The 18,847-nt window shown below is 58.3% G+C and overlaps 1 protein-coding gene across 20 annotated transcripts in view; it reads left to right on the forward strand.

The window, feature by feature from the left end:
* The window catches only part of TNS1 (tensin 1), a 197,063-nt gene that overhangs the window by 158,840 nt on the left and 19,376 nt on the right, over positions 1-18,847 (forward strand). For 9 of the 20 annotated variants that reach the window (XM_072813586.1, XM_072813599.1, XM_072813598.1 and 6 more), the window contains 7 exons: positions 315-467; positions 3,882-4,078; positions 5,035-5,110; positions 8,646-8,738; positions 9,360-9,383; positions 9,842-9,880; positions 17,458-17,656. In XM_072813586.1, coding sequence (XP_072669687.1) covers positions 315-467; positions 3,882-4,078; positions 5,035-5,110; positions 8,646-8,738; positions 9,360-9,383; positions 9,842-9,880; positions 17,458-17,656 — 781 coding nt within the window. The remainder of the gene's footprint in view (positions 1-314; positions 468-3,881; positions 4,079-5,034; positions 5,111-8,645; positions 8,739-9,359; positions 9,384-9,841; positions 9,881-17,457; positions 17,657-18,847) is intronic. The other 11 variants (XM_072813587.1, XM_072813589.1, XM_072813601.1 and 8 more) reach the window with 8 other exon arrangements.

The following is an 18,847-nucleotide window of genomic DNA, read 5'->3' on the forward strand; positions in this document are numbered from 1 at the left end:
AGTTCTGGGAAAAGGCTTAGGGGGTCATGGGGACTGGTGGCCACTGATGGCAGCATCTGGTGCTGGCACAGACCCTCCTCTTCCCCATCATGGAAAGTGGGGAGATGACTCTAGCAGAATGCCCCCTGTCCTCCACCTCCCCTCTCTCCCTTCACCTCTCCTTGACCCAGTGGTGGGGAGTGCAGTGTTCACTTGGACCTGGGGGTTCGGGGCAGTTCTGGGGTGGTGGGCCTGTCCTGAGGGGAGCTGGCATGGCTTGCCCTGGGGCTGCTAGTGTGATCGCCGTGTGGCTTTCTGGTGCCCTGGCCCAGCAGGTGGCCTCCCGGATACCCTGGCTTTCGGAGCCCCAAGCATGCCGTCGGACACCCAGCCCCGTCACCTGGAGCTGAGGAATCCAGGCTTCTGGAAATCGGAAGGCTGGAAAGAAGAGCTGGGTCTGTGGGGGTGGACACGGCCAGTCCGGGGAGGCACGTGATGATGCCTGACACCGGGGCGTTTGTCCATGGGACTCGGGTGGTGGGCCCCTGTGTTCTGCTGAAATGGGTGTATGGATGTGTGTTAGGGCTGCGGCCCCCAGAAGTGCAGTGTGTGTGTGTGTGTGTGTGTGTGTGTGTGTGTGTGTTAGATGAAGGGGATTCATTGCCTCAGGTCCAGTCCACCTCGGGGGGTGGGGTGGGGGGCTTAGAGCCAGCTGTGCCACCCGGAGTGAGGACCCCCAGGAATGGGGCTGTCTTGGCACCCTGTTCTTTGAGGTCTGGTGGGTGGGGTGGAGGCCCTGGGCTGAGGTGACTGTCATCATCCAGGTGGTGGAATGGCCCAAAGCAGCCTCCAGAGGACACCGAGTGCTGCTGACTGTTTTGATCCTAAAGGCCACGTCCTCGCCATGAGGGCATCGCATTCCTCTTGCTCTGGCGCTAGGACGAAGACATCTCAGAGCCCCTTGGGCGGTTCTTTCCACCTTTCTTCACCAGCTTCCTCCAGCCCCGGGGTCTCCTGCTGGGGTAGAGGCTCTGAGGGCAACTCTGACCCACCGCCACTCCGGGTGAAGGCTGTGTGTGTGTGTGTGTCCATGTGTGCGTGTGCTGTGCGTGTGCGCCTGTAGGGAGCGGAGCACGTGGACGCAGAGGCCCCGGGCAGAGACGGGGGACAGGGCCAAGAGACTGAGAAAGTCCTGGGGTTGAGGGTGGCGTTGGGGAGGAGGGTGGCAGGGAGTAAGCCTGTTGTTATGGTCGGTCAGTCTCTGGGACATGAGGGAGGGGTGTTCTCTCTCTGACACTGGCTGTTAGCTTGTGTCCAGCTGTCCCAGCTTGGCCAGGGAACAATGGGGCTCTCTTCCCTCCCCCTGGCCATGCCCTGTCTCCCCTCCCATGGAGAAGGACAAGAGCGAGGGGACATGGCTCTCCAGCTCTCTGGGGCATATCTGGGCCTGCCAAAGGGGACAACAGTGAGATACTGTGTTCAAAGAATGTGAGAGGCTCTGACTGGCCACTGGTGCCTTGGGGCTCACTGTAGGGGAGAGGCCATCTCCGTGGGAGTGGAATGTGGGGTCTTCCCCCTTCTGCGGAGGCTAGCTCTTTGGAGATAGTCCTATCCATCCCCCTGCCTCAGGACTTGAGGAGCTGTGATCATCCTCAGATGTCTGTGCCAGGATCTCGCATCCTCCACAGCTGGGAAGCCCCCCACTCTGGCACTCTGGACCCTTCTCTGGGCGGCTGCAACCATCTGCAGCACCTGAACGTGAAGGATGCTTCTGGACACACCGGGGAGGATTTTCTCTGTCCCCCTGGGAGATTGAGGGCCTCGGATTAACACAGACCCACTTTCCAAGGGTGGACATCAGATCCCCGTGCAGGGAAGCTGGCCACCCCTTGCAAAGGCGCAGAGATCTGCCAGAAACAGGCTGCCGGGCTGGGTGAGCCGGAACTGAAACCAGCCCTAATGCATTTCTTTTAACCTTGGGGCCGAACTTAGTTCCAAACCCCAAGAGCCTTTCCCAAATGGGCCTCCTTTGTCACAATTATTATTAGAAAATCAATGGCTATGTCTGTTTCTTTCTGATGTTTTTGCCAGGAATGAGAGGAGCGGCAGCTCTGGAGCGGGCGGCCCAGGAGGCCTGGGAGGAGGGGGCTCAGTGCAGGGTGAAGGCAGGGGGCCCCGGGGCAGGCACAGCGGGCTGCTCTCTGAGGGCTGGGAGCCTGGGGTGGCCGCAGCCCGGGGTCCCAGGTGCTGCTCAGCCCGGTGAGAGCCTGCCTGCATCTTTAATCCGGGCTGATGGTCATAACAGACCCTTATTAGGACTATGTGACCCCCATTTTTCTCTTTGGAAAATAAGGGGCACATTCAGGGGAGGGTTTATTTGCCTTTAAGTAAAGCCGTTGGTGGGTCTGGTTTACTGTCCCCATCTGGGGCTCTTTTTTCCTGGTTGAGATAGAGAGCGGGCTGCCTCTGAGTGATAGAGACCCCGAAGTGGAGGCTCAAACTTCTGCCTTGTAACTGCCACGCCAGTCCTACTGCTGTCTGGACCGGGCCCCCAGTTACACGACAATATGAGTGTGTGTCTCAGAGTGACTGTGTGTCCGCCCCTAGTTTGGCTTCGGCAGCCTCTTGTTCGTGACAAGTAGGAAGGCTTCCCAGCGTGTGCTCTCCCGGCAGCCTTAGTGGCCGCACCAGGCTGGAGCTGGGGGGCCGGGGCGCCGGGGCCACGCAGACCCCACCGTGGAGGGCAGATGACTCGGGCTGAATGAGGGTGATTTCTGCTTGGCTCCCGTGGTGCACGCCCAGGGGCCAGGAGTGTGCGCGTGTGCATGTGTATCTGTGTGCAGTGTGCCACGGGGCGGTGTTCCCAGACGCGTCGGCCTGAGGCCGGGGCGGCCAGGCGCGCACGTGCCCTTGGCCCTGTCCCAGCCCCCTTCCCCTGGCTTCACCTGCCCCCCCTCCAGGGTGCGGGTTGGGCAGAGCTGAAAGTGTCCTCGCACAGGCTCGGGAAGACAGGAAGCCTGTCCTCAGGCTGGGTCTTGGCCTCTGGGACCCAGGGAGTGAGTTTTCTAGGATTCCGGAGCCAGCTCCATGAGGCAATGGGTTCCGTGCCTCAGCCCAGCTGTGGGAAGCCAGTGGGAAGGAGGGAGGGCGAGGCTAACGACATGCCGAGGCCTGTGGGATGGAAGGGAATACAGAAAAGCAGATGGAGAACATGACTTCGGGGCCTCTGCCTGCTGCTCTGCTGGGAGGGGCAGGGTGGGAGCCGGGCCATCTTCGGGGTGAAGCAAGGGGTGGGTAGACGAGGGGCCGGCACAAGGGGAGTTGGCAAGAGGTTCGGGGGTGCCGGCACGAGGGCTGGGGAACCCCAGAGAAGGCCAGCAGTATCCTAGGGGCCAGCTGGGGCCGAGGACTTCACAGGACTTCGTCATTTCTTTGTTTCTTCTCGAGAGCACCACTCGCAAGATGATGCATTATTTGCTCTTTCCAAAGTTCTTCCCCCGGGCCTGATGTTGCTTGTTGGTTGATGCGGTCACCTTGGAGACTGTCTCTCCTCTTTCCACCTTCCCTCATTTGCCTGGAAGCTCTGGCCCTCTGCCTCCAGGGTTTGCAAGGAGCTGACATCTGTTTCTTGTATCACCCCCTTTGCGCTTTGGGCCTCAACCCTGTGCAGGGCAGAGCTTCCTAGGAAAGGGCAGCCCCACCTAAGCAGATCCCCCACCCTGCAGAGAAAGCCCGGGGTGGGGGCTGGGCAGAGGGAGGCAGTGGGGAGTCCTGCGGGGGGACGGGCCCCCTCCAGCGCGGCCCCTGGCTACGATGCCCTGCCTTCTCTGGGGAAATGGGGCCTGACCAATCCTCTCTCGCCTGATATGCTCACTGCCCTCGCTGTCTTGCCTTCCTCCCAGGGGTGCAGGCTCGGGAGAAGCAGCCTGCAGAGCCCCCAGCCCCTCTGCGGAGGAGGGCAGCCAGCGATGGACAGTATGAGAACCAGTCTCCAGAACCCGGATCTCCCCGTAGCCCGGGGGTTCGTTCTCCTGTTCAGTGCGTGTCCCCCGAGCTGGCTCTCACCATCGCCCTCAATCCTGGAGGGCGGCCCAAAGAGGTGAGTCCCTGGGCAGCATCCTGTGGCCAGAGAGAGGGGTGGGGCCCATCTGAGCTATCCAGGAGCCAGATAGTCACCTGAGGGGCACTGCCCCTTCAGCAAACGCAGTCCTCCCCCTGTATCTCTTCTCCGGGGTGTGGAATCTGGCATTTCCGTCCCTAAGTAGTTTTTATGCTCCCACTTCTCAGATTAACACTGAGATTGGAGTTCCCTCCTGGATTCCTAAGGAGCACCGTGTAGTAGGGGGGTAAGGGTCCCGGGTATGACACAGATGACCACCGTCTCTACCCTCCAAACCCGATCATACAGACTGACGAGAGCAGTTTTGGATTCCTTCTAGGTATAGGGTTTTCTTGGGAGATCTGATTCCAATGCCAGAAGGTTTGCATTTCTGAGACATTTCAGTAGTTGGAGGCAGCGAATTTTAGACTTCAAGGAGCATACCAACCACTGGGGAGTTTGTCAAATACATAGATTCCCAAGTCCACCTCCAGAGATTCCTGCATATTAGATCTAGGACAGCGCCCAGAAATATGCATTTTAAACGTACATCCTGGAAGATTCTGATCGGAGTGGCCCATGTCTGATAAAATCCAGGCTAGTGTGTTATTCTGGGTATAAATGGCTTTTGGACATCTTTTCTCTCCTGCCTTCTGGCAGGATCCGAGTCCCCTGTCCCCAGCCCCTTCTCTTTGGCCCTGTTGGGGAAATTTCCAAGGCAAGCATTCCTGATTTCCACCCGCAGGGACCGTGGGGGACCCGGGCTTTGCAAAGAGCCTTTTTTCATTCCGTCAGTGACAAAGGAGTGGGTGGGGCTGTGAATGGCTGGGATGTCCCTTTGACCTTTGTGTTTACCGAGGAGGGACGGGTGGGCTGGTTACCTGGGAAACCGCTGCTCTTCAGGGTCACGGCCAGCAGCGGGCATCCCCCTCTACTCCCCTGTTCTTGTCCTGCAGCCCCATCTGCACAGCTACAAGGAGGCCTTTGAGGAGATGGAGGGAACCTCCCCGACCAGCCCACCGCCCAGCGGGGGTAAGAGCTGCTCACTACCCTGTCTTCCCTGGGTCCCCTCAAGCCCCTCTCTCAGCCCCGGCCTGAGTAAGTGCCCCAGGTTTGCAGGCAGGTACTGGTGGGGCGTGGCGGGGGGGCATGATCTGTTCTTCCCCCCCACTGGATGGCTCATCGCACTTCACCATCCCTGCCCTGCTTCTCTTCCTTCCGTTGTCCCCGTGCACACATGTAAGGGGGCAGAAGCCACAGGCTCGGATCCTGCTGACCTTCTGTGGGGTCCCTGGCCTCCCAAAGTCTAGAATTTTCCTAAGCTTTGAGAGTGTTGGCATCCTGTGTGCAAAACACACCCCCTCCATCCGAAAGTGACTCTTGTGACTTGGTGGCATATCTCTGAGATGCCTCTTGACCTTTTTGCTCGTGACCCTCAATCCTGTCTACATCCAGGCACCTCTTCTGTTTCAGGCAACCTACTTAGTTGCCATCAGGGAAAGAAAGGCCTAGAACACTCAGTCTTGTCAGAGTCCCCATCTCATCCATTCTTGGCCTACGGGCAGGAACATTTAGTCCCTGATGCACTCACTGGAGAGGCAAATCCCCAAACGGCAGAGGCATTTCCACCCATAGAGAAGACCCGGATGAGTACAGCATAGAAGAGACAGGGGGAGCTGGTAGGGGGCAGCTGTGGGACAGCAGTGATGGGAGGATACTGAGGACTCAGAGCCCCTGCGACAGGCCTCCCGGCAGCAGAGGAGGAAGAGATGAGGGAGGGGAGGAGGGTGAGCACGGAAGAGCAGAACTGGCGGTAATGTTCTCCTGGGGGCTGGCTGTCCTGAGGAGGGAAGAATGTGGCACCCCTGTGCCAGCAGAACTTGTGTGGGCTGCCTTCTGGGGCCTGCAGGAGGCTGGGGTTGTGAGTGGGAGCCGTGGCTCTCCTCCCCAGAGCAGCATGGTCCAAAGGAAATAGAGCACAAGCCATGTTTGTGATGTAACGTTTTCTAGTGGCTGCGCTGAAATACGTAATAGGAAACTAGAGAAGTAGATTTAATATTTTCTACTTAACCCCAAATGTCTAAAATATTATTGATTTCAATAGGTAGATCAAGATAAAAATATTAAGGACATGCCTTACCATCTTTTTTTTTAAAAAAACTGTAAAAAGAGTCCAGTGAAATTACTTTTAATTAATAGGTTTGACTTAATCCCCAAGATCTAGAATATCATAATTTCAACGTGGAATCAACCTAAGGAGACACGTTGCCTTCTTGTTTCATAGCAAGTGTTTGAAATCCGGTGTACGTTTTACACCGAGAGCGTGTCTCGGTTCTGGTCGGCTCCACAGCCGGCGCCGTAGCCCCATGAGCCTCCTCGCTACCATATTGGACCAGTGCAAGCCTGGGTGGTCCACTGAAGAGGCATCTCTGTGGCCTCTTGTGACTCCGTGGAATCAGTTGCTGTCCCTCCTGAGGGTGGTCTTCGCCCTCCTCCTTCACGCCTGGCTCTGATTTGCCGTTGGTCCAGTCAGCCAGGATCTTGGCCATCACCCTGTTTGGGATGGAAGCCATCTGGGCCGAGCGAGGGTGAGGTTTTGCCATCTGTGTCTGTTCCCATTCTTCTCGGCCTGCCCTGGCCAGCCCTGCTGCCCCAGCCTCCCGGAGAAGAAGTCAGAGGTTTCGTCAATGCACAGGCTTGGGAGAGAGGACAGAGGCGGAGAAATTCGAGGAATTCCTCTCTCGGGAAGCAAAAGCCTTGCCTGGCTTCAGGGCCACCCACTTGTCTGCCTCAGCAGGAGAGCCAGTTGCTTGGGGACCGGAGCATGAGCCACCAGGGAGCTGGAGGTGCTTGGGGTGGAAGCAGGAGAGCCCTCCCACCGCCTCTGGTCCTCTTCACCTGGTCGCACTGGTCCACCTGTGTCTCTCCTGTGCCAACTGGGCCAACACATGCTTCGCGGTCATTCCGTGGACAGTGGCCTCTAGGCTGGGCTCATTCCTCCCTGACTAAGTACATTCAAATTCATTCCCTTGACAAACATTAATAAGTGCTCCATAAGGGCCTATTGCAAGGCACCATTTTCAGTAGCTGGAGGGTGGTAGAAACCGAATCTGTGTGTGTACGTGTGTGTGTAAGGAGAGGGAGGGATGGAGACACGTGAGTCTAGACCTATCCCCTTTACCTGGATGTGTGCCTCTGTGCACATTTGTCTCCTCTGCTGTATTTGTCCGCTGGGCATCTAAGGACGGTGTGAGGGTGGAGTCTGCGCCCGCCCGGACCCCCGTCACCGCTCACTGCTCCTGTGTGGCCCTATGCACACACCCACGTGTGCACAGATAAGTTATGTGTGTTGCTTGCACCGAGGGACTGTAGCTTGTAGCCTTTCGTTTCCTGTAGGTCTCCCTGTCTTTTAGGGAAAGGAGGAGGGGCCGGGGAGGGTCCTGGAGCCGCTGTGCGGTGCTGGGCATCCGAGGGCTACAGCCAGGCTGTTGAGGCCATTGGTGGTGGCAGGCAGGCTGGGGCTCCGACTGACCTGTGCGGCGGCCTGTCCTCAGGGCCCGTGGCCTCTGCACGCTCCCGATTAGCTGTGACAGGGGACACAGAGCTCAGTTCTTTGCTTCTTCTCAGAGGTGTGTCAGGAGACGCAGCAGCTGCCACCGAGAAATCGCGTGACTGGGCCTAACAACCGCCCTGCAGTTCAGCTCGGAGTCTGGCCACGTCCTTGGCTGACGGGAAAGAGCCTGACGGCCCTCCCTGACCTTGTGTGTTACGTGACACTTCTCACCCCGCCCGGCAGCCTGGAAGGGCCCTGGGGTTTGCGCAGGGAGTCGGTGCTCTTGGCCAAGGGTTGTGGAGCTTCTCCCTCTCCCAGGACGCCCAGATTTGGGGGGTACAGAGTCCCACACTGAGAAATTCTCTCTTCCTGGGGTTTACAAGTGGCTTGGGTGGCTGGGGGTCAAAGACCTTTGGCCAAGGGCTGCCCCGGGGTCTCAGGGTTGGCACGGCTGTGCCCATGACCCTTCTGCCCTCCGTCCTTTACAGGGTCCATCTTGATTTCCCATCTCCTTTTGTTCTCTGAGTCCATCAAGGTGCAGGGCGTGGGAAGACTGTGTGTGTGTGTGTGTGTGTGTGTGTGTGTCGGGGGGAGCGAGAGGGTGAAGGAAGAGAGGATAGAGTATGGAGGAAGTCAGAGAGTCAGAGAAACCTGCGTGTATGTTGTCAGCCATGGCCATGCCGGGCGACCACAGTGACACAACTAAGGGCCCCCGCATAGAAGCTATTTGCTGGAGGTTGAGGGCCAGGGCCAGGGCCCGTTGAGGGGCAGTGCCATTTCCTGTTTCACTCTGCCCTTTGTGCTGTGGAGAAGCACGGAGATGGGAAAGGGCTGTGGGAGCAAGGCAGTAACCCCTGGGGGCTGCGGCTGGCTCCTCTGCCCTGCGCCTGCTGCCCACCCCTCACCAACACGTCCTCACGTAGGGGTGTCCCCGCTCCTGCCCCCTTGCCTCTCCCCATACCCCCCTCACCCCAAGGCTCACCCCCTGTGTCTCCTTTCTGCTTCCTGGCACAGTGCGCTCCCCTCCGGGTCTGGCCAAGACACCCCTGTCTGCTCTAGGCCTGAAACCCCACAACCCAGCGGACATCCTGTTGCACCCTACAGGTGGTGAGTGACTCTAGCTGGAAGGGAGGTGGGAGGGGGAGGCCAGAGGGAGGAGTAGGGGTTGGAGGACCCCTGTGGTCCTGGGCAGGGCCTCAGGATTGAATCAGAAAATGCCCAGAGGTGATGGCTTCTCAGGACCCTTCTGGAAACAAGATGACAGCCTGGCTTTGTGCCCACAGTGAGGTCAGGCCTGTGTCGGGGCTCTCTGTGCAGAGGTTGAGGGGGATAAATCCCTCTGCAGCCTTCATGCCCATTGACATGTGAGGTCTGTGCCACTCCCAGGGTCCTCTGACTTGGGGATTTGGGGGCTTGGCCTCAGTCTCCTTGGAGCTGGTCAGCTCTCTGCCAGAAGGCTGGCTCCACCATCCCCCAGCGTTCAGGCACTTGTGTACATGCACACACACAGATGTACACACACCCTCCCCCCACCCCAGTTCACACCTCCCACTCCCTTATCACATCCTCCAGCTCCTGTCCTCCCTGTGGGGAAGGGGAGAGTGGAGGGCCCTAGGCCCTATGTGGCCATTTTGAACAAGTTTGAACCACCCCGAAGGTTGTCCCCTTAGACTCTGGTTTTAGGGCTGGACTGGGACTCTTGAGGCCAACTTTGCTTTTTCTCCTTAGTCACCAGAAGACTGATCCAGCCAGGTAGGAGGGCAATGACACGCTTGTGTGACACACAGACACACGGCCGGCACAGCCTCCCACTCAGGGGTGCCTGCATGGCCAGGGACACCGAGTCACCGGGGAGCTGAAGGGGATCGGGGCTGCCTCTCACCAGCCAGCACATTGCTGCTTGAGATGCAGGCCCTGGGTGCAGGGGCTGTGAGGGGGACGGCCTCGTCCCTGACAGCGAGGCCCACCTTAACCTGCGTGTCCTGAGCCCCCAGGGTCGTGTCCGGTGGACCTTACCTCCTCCCTGGGCTCTTCTGCTCTGGCCTCACTCCTGCTTTCCCACCTCCTTCTTCTCAGCAGATTGCTTTTCAGGAAAGGACCCCTGTTAATTGATCTCTCTCTCTCTCCTTTCCTCTTTTCCTCTCTTCCTCCTCGCCTGCCTCTCTTTCCTGCCTCTCCTTCCTCCTACCTCTCCTCTTGTCTTCCCTCAGAGGAGGATGAGGGGAAGGTGGTGACAGAGCTTCCCAAAGGTGAGTGTGGCTTTGCTTGCGTGGCCGCTTCCTGCTCTCTGGGCCTGGGGATGGCTGTGGACGAGGAGCTTGCTCAGGCTGGCTCGGGGGCAGCTCTCTCTTCTGACAGGTCTCAGATGACCAGGCCTGGAGCCCACCCCCTGGTGATGAGCTGTCATCTTGGATGCTGCCTGAGTTCTGACGGTGGGGGGGCGGTGGGCAGGGGTTCAGGTGTAGCCAGCTCCAACCGCCAGTGCGGAGCCACCCTGGTGATGATCCCTCCCTCCTGCCACCTTGCTTGGTTTCGTATCAACACAGATGGTAGGAAGTCTGTCTTTCTGGGCTCTTGGATGCCTCTGGGGATCGCAGAATGGCCACGGACCCACTCCCACATCGGGACACCCATGAACATGGTTCTGACAGTTTCAAGGAGTCCCCACGTCCGTGCCTCTGCTTAACCCTCGATTTAGATGAACTCTGCTTTGTACATGAAGCAGAGCGGAGGATGTGAGGAAGGGGGACGTAAGCAGAAGAGGAAAATAGAGAGGGGACATAATCTGGTTGGAGGCCTTTAACCTATTAGGGACAGAATTCAAATGATGTCTCAGAGCATCAGGTGAAATGAAGGGGGTGCCGGCCTCGGTTGTCTGTGTGTGACTGGGCATCGGGGGGCCTTGGATGAGGGGGGCACTGAGGCCCCTTCCAGCTCTGACACATTAGATGTTCTGACTTCCCACCTGGGCCCTGGTTCTATGCGGCCTGGTTTCTTTAAAGGCTTTATCTGCTTTCTCTTTTTCTTTTTAGATTTATTTGTTTATTTATTTGAGGGGGGGGGGAGTAGGGGAGGGACAGAGGGAGAAAATCTCAAGCAGACTCCCTGCTGAGCATGGGGCCCAATGCAGGGCTTTATCCCACAACCTGTGAGTTCATGACCTGAGCTGAAACCAAGAGTCGGATGCTCAACCGACTGAGCCACCAGATGCCCCCCTGTCTGTGTTTCTTAAGCCCGTTTCCCACTCACCACCTTGGTTTTCCACCCCCAGAGAGGGCATGGGCTGGGGGTCACCCAGGTAAGGTGGCTGCAGCTTCCCGGAGGCTTTGCTCACTTGGAGCCAGCCAGGGTTGGGCAGCCGCGCCAGGATGCTGGGGGTCGCAGCAACAGATCCCAGGGTGGGATGAGCCCCAGCGGGCTCCTGGCTGCCCCTCCCCACAAGCCTCCTACCCTGGGAGAGGACTTTCCCCCAGGCTGGCTGCTGGCTGCTGGCTGCTGGCTCCTGACAGGGCAGTGACCGTGGGACAGGAGTCCAGAAACGCTGGTGCCCGGAGCCCACCCCCAAACACTCTCCAGTGGGACGGTCTGAGGGGAGATTATCCCACAGGCTGACAGGCCCCGGATGTCGTGTTTCCCACACTTTGGGGTGACACTTCAGGGAAGCGAGTATCAACAGAGCTGAGCTGAGACCTGCCCGTTTTGCCTCACGAATGACTCTCAGCCTTCCAGGCCTCAAGGCCTCTGGCCCTCTTCGTGTGTCTTGGAGCCACAGAGTTTGGAGGGGAAGGTTCTCGTGGATCAGCTCTGCTGCACCCATCATTTTCACGGATGTGGGGGCACTGAGGCCTGAGCTGTGGGGGTGATGGTCGGGGGAGCCTGCCCAGGACCACAGTTAGGAGGCAGAAGGCCCAGACTGGACTTCCAGGTCTCCCGTCTGCTCGTCCTCGGGCTATTTCAAAGCCTCCTCCCGCCTCCAGGCCCCGTGCCTGGGGATTCCAGCGTGGGGGTCGGAATTGCTGTCGTGGCCTGGGGAGTGCGGCGGGAGAGGGACGGGGAGCAGGGCCGTGGGCAGCCAGCTCCATTTTTCCTAACTCATGTACCACCTCCCGGGTCAGACCGAAGCGCATTGTCTGCTGCCCCTCTGAAGCCCTGGCTGATTTCCCTGCTGACACTTTGGTGGGAAATGCAGGAAAAGATGCCTGTGAGGAAAGATGGTCAGTGGCAGAAGTATCCAGCTAGGGGCAGAGCTGACTTGAAGGGACTCTGCCCTGGTCACACATGCATTCATTCTCTCCTTTGCTGATTCATTCAGCATCTCGTGCGCCTACCATGTATACCACGCACCGTGCCGGGCTCCGGGAATAGGATGATAGGCAGCACTACGATTCCTAATGTCACGGAGCATATGCATGAACAGGACCCGGAATTAAATTACTTGGAATTACGTATTGAGGTAGTGCTCTAAGGGGAAGGGTGTAGTTTATGAAACATTATAGCCAAGAACCTGACCTTGGCGGAAGAGGTAAGACGTGAGGGTGAGTGACGTGAACTTGGTGAAACCAGGAGATGAGAAAAGCATTCTGCGTGGAGGGAAAGCATGTACAAAGGCCCAGGGGTCAGAAGGAACTGCATGGTTTTTTTTTCTAGGAACCACAAAATCAGTGAGGCTCAGAGCAAGAGGGAGCTAGTGGTTGGAGCAAGTGGGGGAGTGTGGTCCAGATAAGGTTCGACAGGCAGGAGTGGGCCACGTGGGGCCATGGTCACCACATCTTGTTTAACAATCACCGAGAGGAAGGCGGTAGGAACCCCATTCTACCAATGGGGAGATGACGTTTAGGGTGGTTAAATGGCTGGTCTGGGTCTGAGCAGTCAGCCGGGGGCATGGCTGAGAGCCAACGCCAGAGCCGCGGAGGCTGCCCCGCACCGGGCACGACCTGTCAACCGTGGGGCTGGGGACGGGGCTCTCTTCTCCATGAAGGCAGGTGAGCAAGGAGGCCTGCAGCAGTTAAGGCGTGAGGTCAACGTCAAGACTATTCTCCCAGTGGTGAAACAGGGAAAGAATTGTAGAAGGTCCCTTCGCAGAGGAGTGCGGACGGGGAGCATGCGGGTTAGCTTCTGTTTGTCCGGGTGGCGAGGCGGGACAGATTTGGCCTAAAGGAAGACTCTGGACTAGAAATGGCCCCTCTGGGGAATTGTTCCTGCTCTGAGATCCGTGGTGGTGGGTGTCCTGTGGCATCTGGGATTCTTGGCGGGGGGGGGGGCAGTGCTGTGCAATGCAGATTTATTGAGCACCCATTGTATGCCGGCTCCTGCGCTAGGCACCGAGGGTCTACCCACTGAGGGTATAAGGTGAGATACCTGGTGAGGGCAGAGGCGCCAACAGACGATCGAGCATCGGGAAGAAGCGCTGAGCGGGGGTTGGAAGAGGATGTCACGGGAGTTCAGAACGCCTGTGTATGGCCCAACCTCAGGCTTGAAATTCCAACTTCGGAGCTCCTGGATGGGAACTCGGGCGTTTCTCTACTTCCTGCCTCTCCCCACGCACATGTCTTCATTTTGCTTGGGGTGGGCAGGCCCCTTCTCTCCAAGCAAAGAGCCTTTCCTGGGGGCAGGACAGGCAATTCAGGGTGTTGATGAAGAGCCGATAGTGCCCTGGGCCTGGTGGGGCCAAGTCACTCTTGTGCTGCCAGCTGCTCTCAGCCGCCAACAGCCACTGAGAATAGGTTTGAGCTCTGGAATGTTCTACATGAAGCACCCTCCCCGGCCCCACCTCTCCTGCTCTTCGCAACTCCTTTGGGTGCAGCTGCTCCAGGACTGGACGGGAGGAGGAAAGGAGCAGGAGAGGGTCAGAGAGAAGGGTGGAGGGAGACAGGAGCAGGTGTGGCCGGGGCATAGGCTGACACCCGTGGGGCTGCTTGTAAACGCTGCTGTGGAAAAGAGCAGGAAGGGATTAGAGGGAACTGCCCCATCTTTCTCACTTGATCTCGGCCGGGCAGGTGAGTATTCTCATTCCCTTTTACAGATGAGGAAACTGAGTCCCAGAAAGTTTGAGCAGCCTTTCCCAGGTCACCCCTCCAGGAGTTGAAAGAAATGGGGGATCCCAGGAGTCATATGTTGTCCTGTGGCTGGGAAAAGAGAAAAAGCTGAAGAATAGACAGAAAAAGGAGGTGTTTTCAATATGGCAACTGAGTCAGAAAACTTGGGAAAACTGAGTTTTGGGCCTTAGAGGTTGGTTTTGAACAGTTCTGGAGATGGACTCAAATGAAGTAACTTCCCAAAGGTCTCTCCTGCTCCGGGTTCAGGAGGAACAGAGATTGAGACAGAGGGCTTAGCTCATCTCCACCCCCGGGTGGGCCAGGCAGGCTAGGAAGGGGCGACAGATGGCCGCAGTCTAGCCAACCAAAGATGAGGGTGGTCATGCCTCTCACAGGACTGGGGAAGGGCGGTGGGCAGGTGAGGGAAGGGCCAGGTGGACTGGGTCACTGAAATCCTGCTAGGCCAGGAGCAAAGCATGAGTTTGGTTGGCCTCTAAGTCCAAGGACTGTTTCCTACCATGTGGCAGCTACTGCTTCTCCCTGGGGAAGGAGTCCTGTCCCCCGAGTTCACAGAGTCTTCCTTTGGCTTCCTGTGTCTCAGGATCTGATGGGAGTGGGGAAGGGGCCGAGGAAACTGATGCCTTGCAAGCGTAACCATCCTGTAACCACCCCAGGCTTTCTGACATCCCAGAATTTCTCATAGGCTGTCCCATCGTCACCCTGTGCAAACTATGTGCAGGCATCTGGCCTGGAGCTCAGGCTGTCCCATTCAGGCCAGGGGCAGTGAGTGGGGACACAGTCTTACCTAATGGCAGGCAGGCCAGATGGGAGTCAGCATCCACAGGTCCCAGGCTCGGCTGTGTCCTGACTAGGTGACAGGGTGGTGAGGCCTGCTTTATCTCCCTTTTGCTGCTGGTAGAAGGGGTACATGTACATTTTGTTAGGGGGTGCGGTGGGGTAATGTGAGTTGCTTACTCAGTAAAGGGACCTGGGTCCTGGTAGGAAACAGACGGCTCATTCTGTGGGGCAACGGAGAAGAGTTTCATGGACTGTTTAAAAGGTCTGAGTAAACCAGTGATGGGTGGTGAAGCGCCCCTCCGGTGATCCCTAGCGGGATGAGAGATCAGACCTGAAGGAAGAGCAGAGAGCTGGAAGAGAGGACCTGTGACCGCAGCTGTGGGCTTGGGTAGAAGGAGGCAGCCACTGGCACCTTGACCTCCTCTCCTCACTCCCATCTCCTGGCGGTCCCCCACACTGGCCGATGCCAAAGCCTTCCAGAGCCCTAGAACCAGAGGGTCTGGGTGACACAGTCAGTGCTGGCCTCCAGGGATGAGGAGCAGGCTGGACAGTGGACCAGGAGGGCATCGACGGGTACAAGAGCACAGACGTCGGGGATCATCCACAGGGGTTTCAGCTGGAAATTCTGGGCTCAGCAAGGATTCCAGGGAATGAGAAACATGAATGTGCGTCTCTAAGGTCCCAGTTCTTACGCGTGTCTGTGTGGGTGGGTTGGAGGGTGAAGGTCGTGCACCGACAAGCTGGTAGGATAGATGCATATCAGGGGCCTCACTGCTTCCCGGGGGTGTGTGGGGCGCTGTGAATGTGGATCCGCAAAGAGCCTGGGGTGGCCAAGAAGCAGGTGGATCCCCTTGTTGTCTCTCGGTGGGAGAGGGGCTGCCGAGTGTTGCAGGCACCCAGGTGAAACCGAGATCCTAGAAGGGTACGGAAGGAGTTTTCGGACAGTGACTCAGAATGGGGGGGGGGGGTGTTGACTGGCTTTGCGTCTCCATCGCCGTTTCTGTGGGCTCCTGGTTGCATAGCAAGGACACAGCTATCCCCCCGAGACTGAAGACACGTGAAACTACAGGCGCCCTGAGTTTTCGCTGGCTGGTGTGTGCGCCGTGGGCGAGAGGGCGGGCTCTGGGCCAGACTGCCTGCATTCCTAGGCCAGCTCTGCCCCTTGGTCCTGTGTGAGGGGGCAAGGTACTTGCATTCTCCGATTACTTACGTTCTCCTACTTTCCTCATATAATTGTTTGCTATTTTTATCATTACTAATGGTTCTGGCTGACATGCTGGAGTGCTGGGTAGCAGCCAGCTCTCAGCGTCGCCGCGAGGCTGTGGCCCTTCCCTAGGCCACCAGGAGCCAGCCTTGAGAGTCAGGAGACCGTGACGCTGGTATCTCTGGCCGTTGATTGGCTGTGTGTTCTGGGGCAAATCCCTCTACCTCTCTGGGCTGAGGAGACAGGTGAGATCACGGGGAGGCAGCAAAGTATGGCCCAGTCTGGCCCGCTGCCTGTTTTTGTAGAGAACATTTTATTGCAACACAGCCACGGTATTTTGTTTACGAATTCTGTGTGACCGCTTGTGTGGCACAAAAGCAGAAGCGACCAGCTGCCACAGAGACCATCGACTAAGCGGCGTGGAACATTCACTATCGAGTCTTTCACAAAATGCACACCTGTCCTGGGCCAGAGGATCCCCATAGCATTTCCTGGCTCCAGCAGGCCCTCGAACACAGTGGGCACAGATTCGGTGCCTTTGCAGTGAAAGCGGCCTGAGGCTTCTGGGAGGTGGGTGGGTGGCCCCCAGCTGGGTGAGGGGGCTTTTGAGGAGACCTTTTGTGAGGCTGACCCTCTGCCTATATGGACTCCGGCTTCGGGCACTGAGGCGGCTGGTTCTCCCTCACCCTGTGCCCGGTACCCGGACGAGACCCCCTCATGCTCGTCCCTTGGCAGACACCCTGCCCCACCCCCAGGCACTGTCACACAGTCCTGGCCAGCAAAAGCTCCAGGGGCCTGACCTGCCCAGGGCACCACGTACTCTCCGCTTCTTCACTCTGAGGCTGGTTTCAGCAGATGCCCTGATTGTGGTCAGCATGTGAGCTGTGCTCTGATCACGTCCCACTTGGGGGAGACAGGTCAGTGCCAGGTTTGGAGGTGGTAGGAATGTCATCTGTTCCCGATCACGGCCCTGGAGAAGCCAAGAGTGGCCTGCTTCTTCTCCCTGTGTAGCACCGAGTGCGGGTCAGGCCTGGCCTCAGAGGTCTGGGAGGAGGGTCAGACGAACGCTGGCTGGGCGTCAGATCTCCTCCTGGTCGTGCACTCCCCAGGCCTCAGCGTCCTCACCTGTAGAATGGCCTTCCTGGCACTTGTTCCCCCACCTGCCCTGATTCTTAAGCTCTTCTAAACACCAGGCAGGGATAATGATGTCATCTCGGGAGGAATGCTAAGTGTGTCAGGCAAGGTGGGTGGGAGGGTCTTGGCGTGGAAGAGGCTGGGCGTGACTGGCCGGCACAGGCCCGTTGCTAGGCCAGCAAGCCTGTTTCTGGATTCTGGGCGTGGGTGGAGCCCCTTGAACCCTGGCACCGTCCTGAACGTGGGCAAGGCTGGGCCGGAGCCCTGGGCCCGCTGTAGAGCAGACTCCAGCCATGCCAGCGGGACCTAGGAGGGAAGAAGGAGCTCAAGGGGCTGCCAGCTATAGACGGGTGTCCTAGCTGTGACAGGAGGGAGGAGTGTCGGATGGCTCTGTTCGGAGGCAAAGCTGGGGTCTGTTTCTGGGAAGCTTCTGCAAGCAAGGCCCCGGTTAAAGGTTCCATGGGGGCTCTCACAGCTTCTCCAAGACAACTGGGAAGAGCGGTAGGCGTGGGCAGGCTGAAGCACCAGAAGTGCCCTTTGCATGCTTGGCTGTCTTTCTGGAATCGTCCTCACAGGCTGGGGAATTCCCTGACAGGTTGGGAGGGGTCTAGGCTGCACCCCCATAGATCTCAGTCTCTCTTCTGCCCCCTTCCAGAGCCCCGGAGCTATGTGGAGTCGGTGGTGCGGACGGCCGTGGCGGGGCCCCGAGCTCAGGACCCTGAACCCAAGAGCTTTAGTGCTCCAGCTGCCCAGGCCTACGGCCACGACACGCCCCTGAGGAACGGGACCCTGGGAGGCTCCTTTGTCTCCCCCAGTCCCCTCTCCACCAGCAGCCCCATCCTCAGCGCCGACAGGTAAGTGGGGGGGACGATCCAGGCCTGGATCTGCCTAGAGCACGGCCGGGCTGAAATCACATCCAGACCGCTGTACCTTGGCAGCCAGCCCACTGGGGCGCATTGAGAGAGTATCCGGGTGCCAGAGCCCCTGGGGAGTGTGAGGGTGGGGGAGCTAGAATTCCCAGGCTGGATTCGGTCCTTCCGTCCAGAACTGTGCTGGAAGAAATTGGGGCCACCGTGGTGGACCAGGCCTTCCCCCACATTCAAAATCTACCAACTGCGATCGCTGTGTGGTGAGTGCTTCTGGTGAGCCAGGCACTTCGCTAAATGCTGCATATGGTGATTTTAGTTAATCCTGAGAGGTAAGTACTCTTAGGATCCCGCTTTTCAGAAGAGGAAACTGAGGCACAGGGAGGCCAAGTGGCTTGCTCAAGGCCCTGCAGCTAGACAGCAGCAGAAACAGGATTCAGACCCAAGGCGTCTGGTTTCAGAGCCCGCGTCTCTCCTCTCCCCTGGACCTGTGTTTCGGTGCCCTCTCCGTCCCAGGGGGCCATTGTTTCTGGCTAGGGACGCAGAGAGGGGGGCCGGAGGTACTTGTGGTGAGGCCAGAAGGAAGAGCAGTTGTCGAAAGATGGAGGAGGAGGGAATGGGCATTCTAGAAGGGCAGCACAGCCTGGGTGGGCTGTGGACCTGGTGGTGGATGGGCGACTGGCGTTCTGAGTGGGTCAGATGGAGGGGAGAGCCTGGAACCAGGCAGGGGAGGGCTCTGAAGAGGGGATGCAGCGGGGGACTGGGCCGTAGGCTTTGTGACGGAGAACGTGACGCGACACAGGAGAGGGAGCTTGAGATCAGCCCAGGCAAGGCAAAGGGTGCCAGGCACGGGGGACGGACTTGGCTAGCCTGCCCCGACCAGAGCTCTCCTCCCAGAAGGAAGACTGCGGGCATCCCTTTGCATATCCACCCCCTTTCCTGGTCTGGCCTTGCTTGGGGCCCAGAAACAGTCCAGCCACCTCCCCGTATTGTCACAGGCCAGGCCCGGTGGTGGAGTTGGCTGTGTGCCCCTCCCAGGTCGGGGGTGGGGGGCAGCACGGTGCGGGGGCAGAGGCTGTGTTCTTCTGCGTTCTAAGCATTCTAGAACCTCAAGCATGCATGCAGCCCCCTCTCCAGCCCCTTGACAGGGCAGACGGCTCCATTTCTCAGGAAGTCTGC

The sequence above is a fragment of the Canis lupus genome, chromosome 36 (genome assembly GCF_048164855.1).
Source record: "Canis lupus baileyi chromosome 36, mCanLup2.hap1, whole genome shotgun sequence".
NCBI classification, from domain to species: Eukaryota; Metazoa; Chordata; class Mammalia; order Carnivora; family Canidae; genus Canis; species Canis lupus.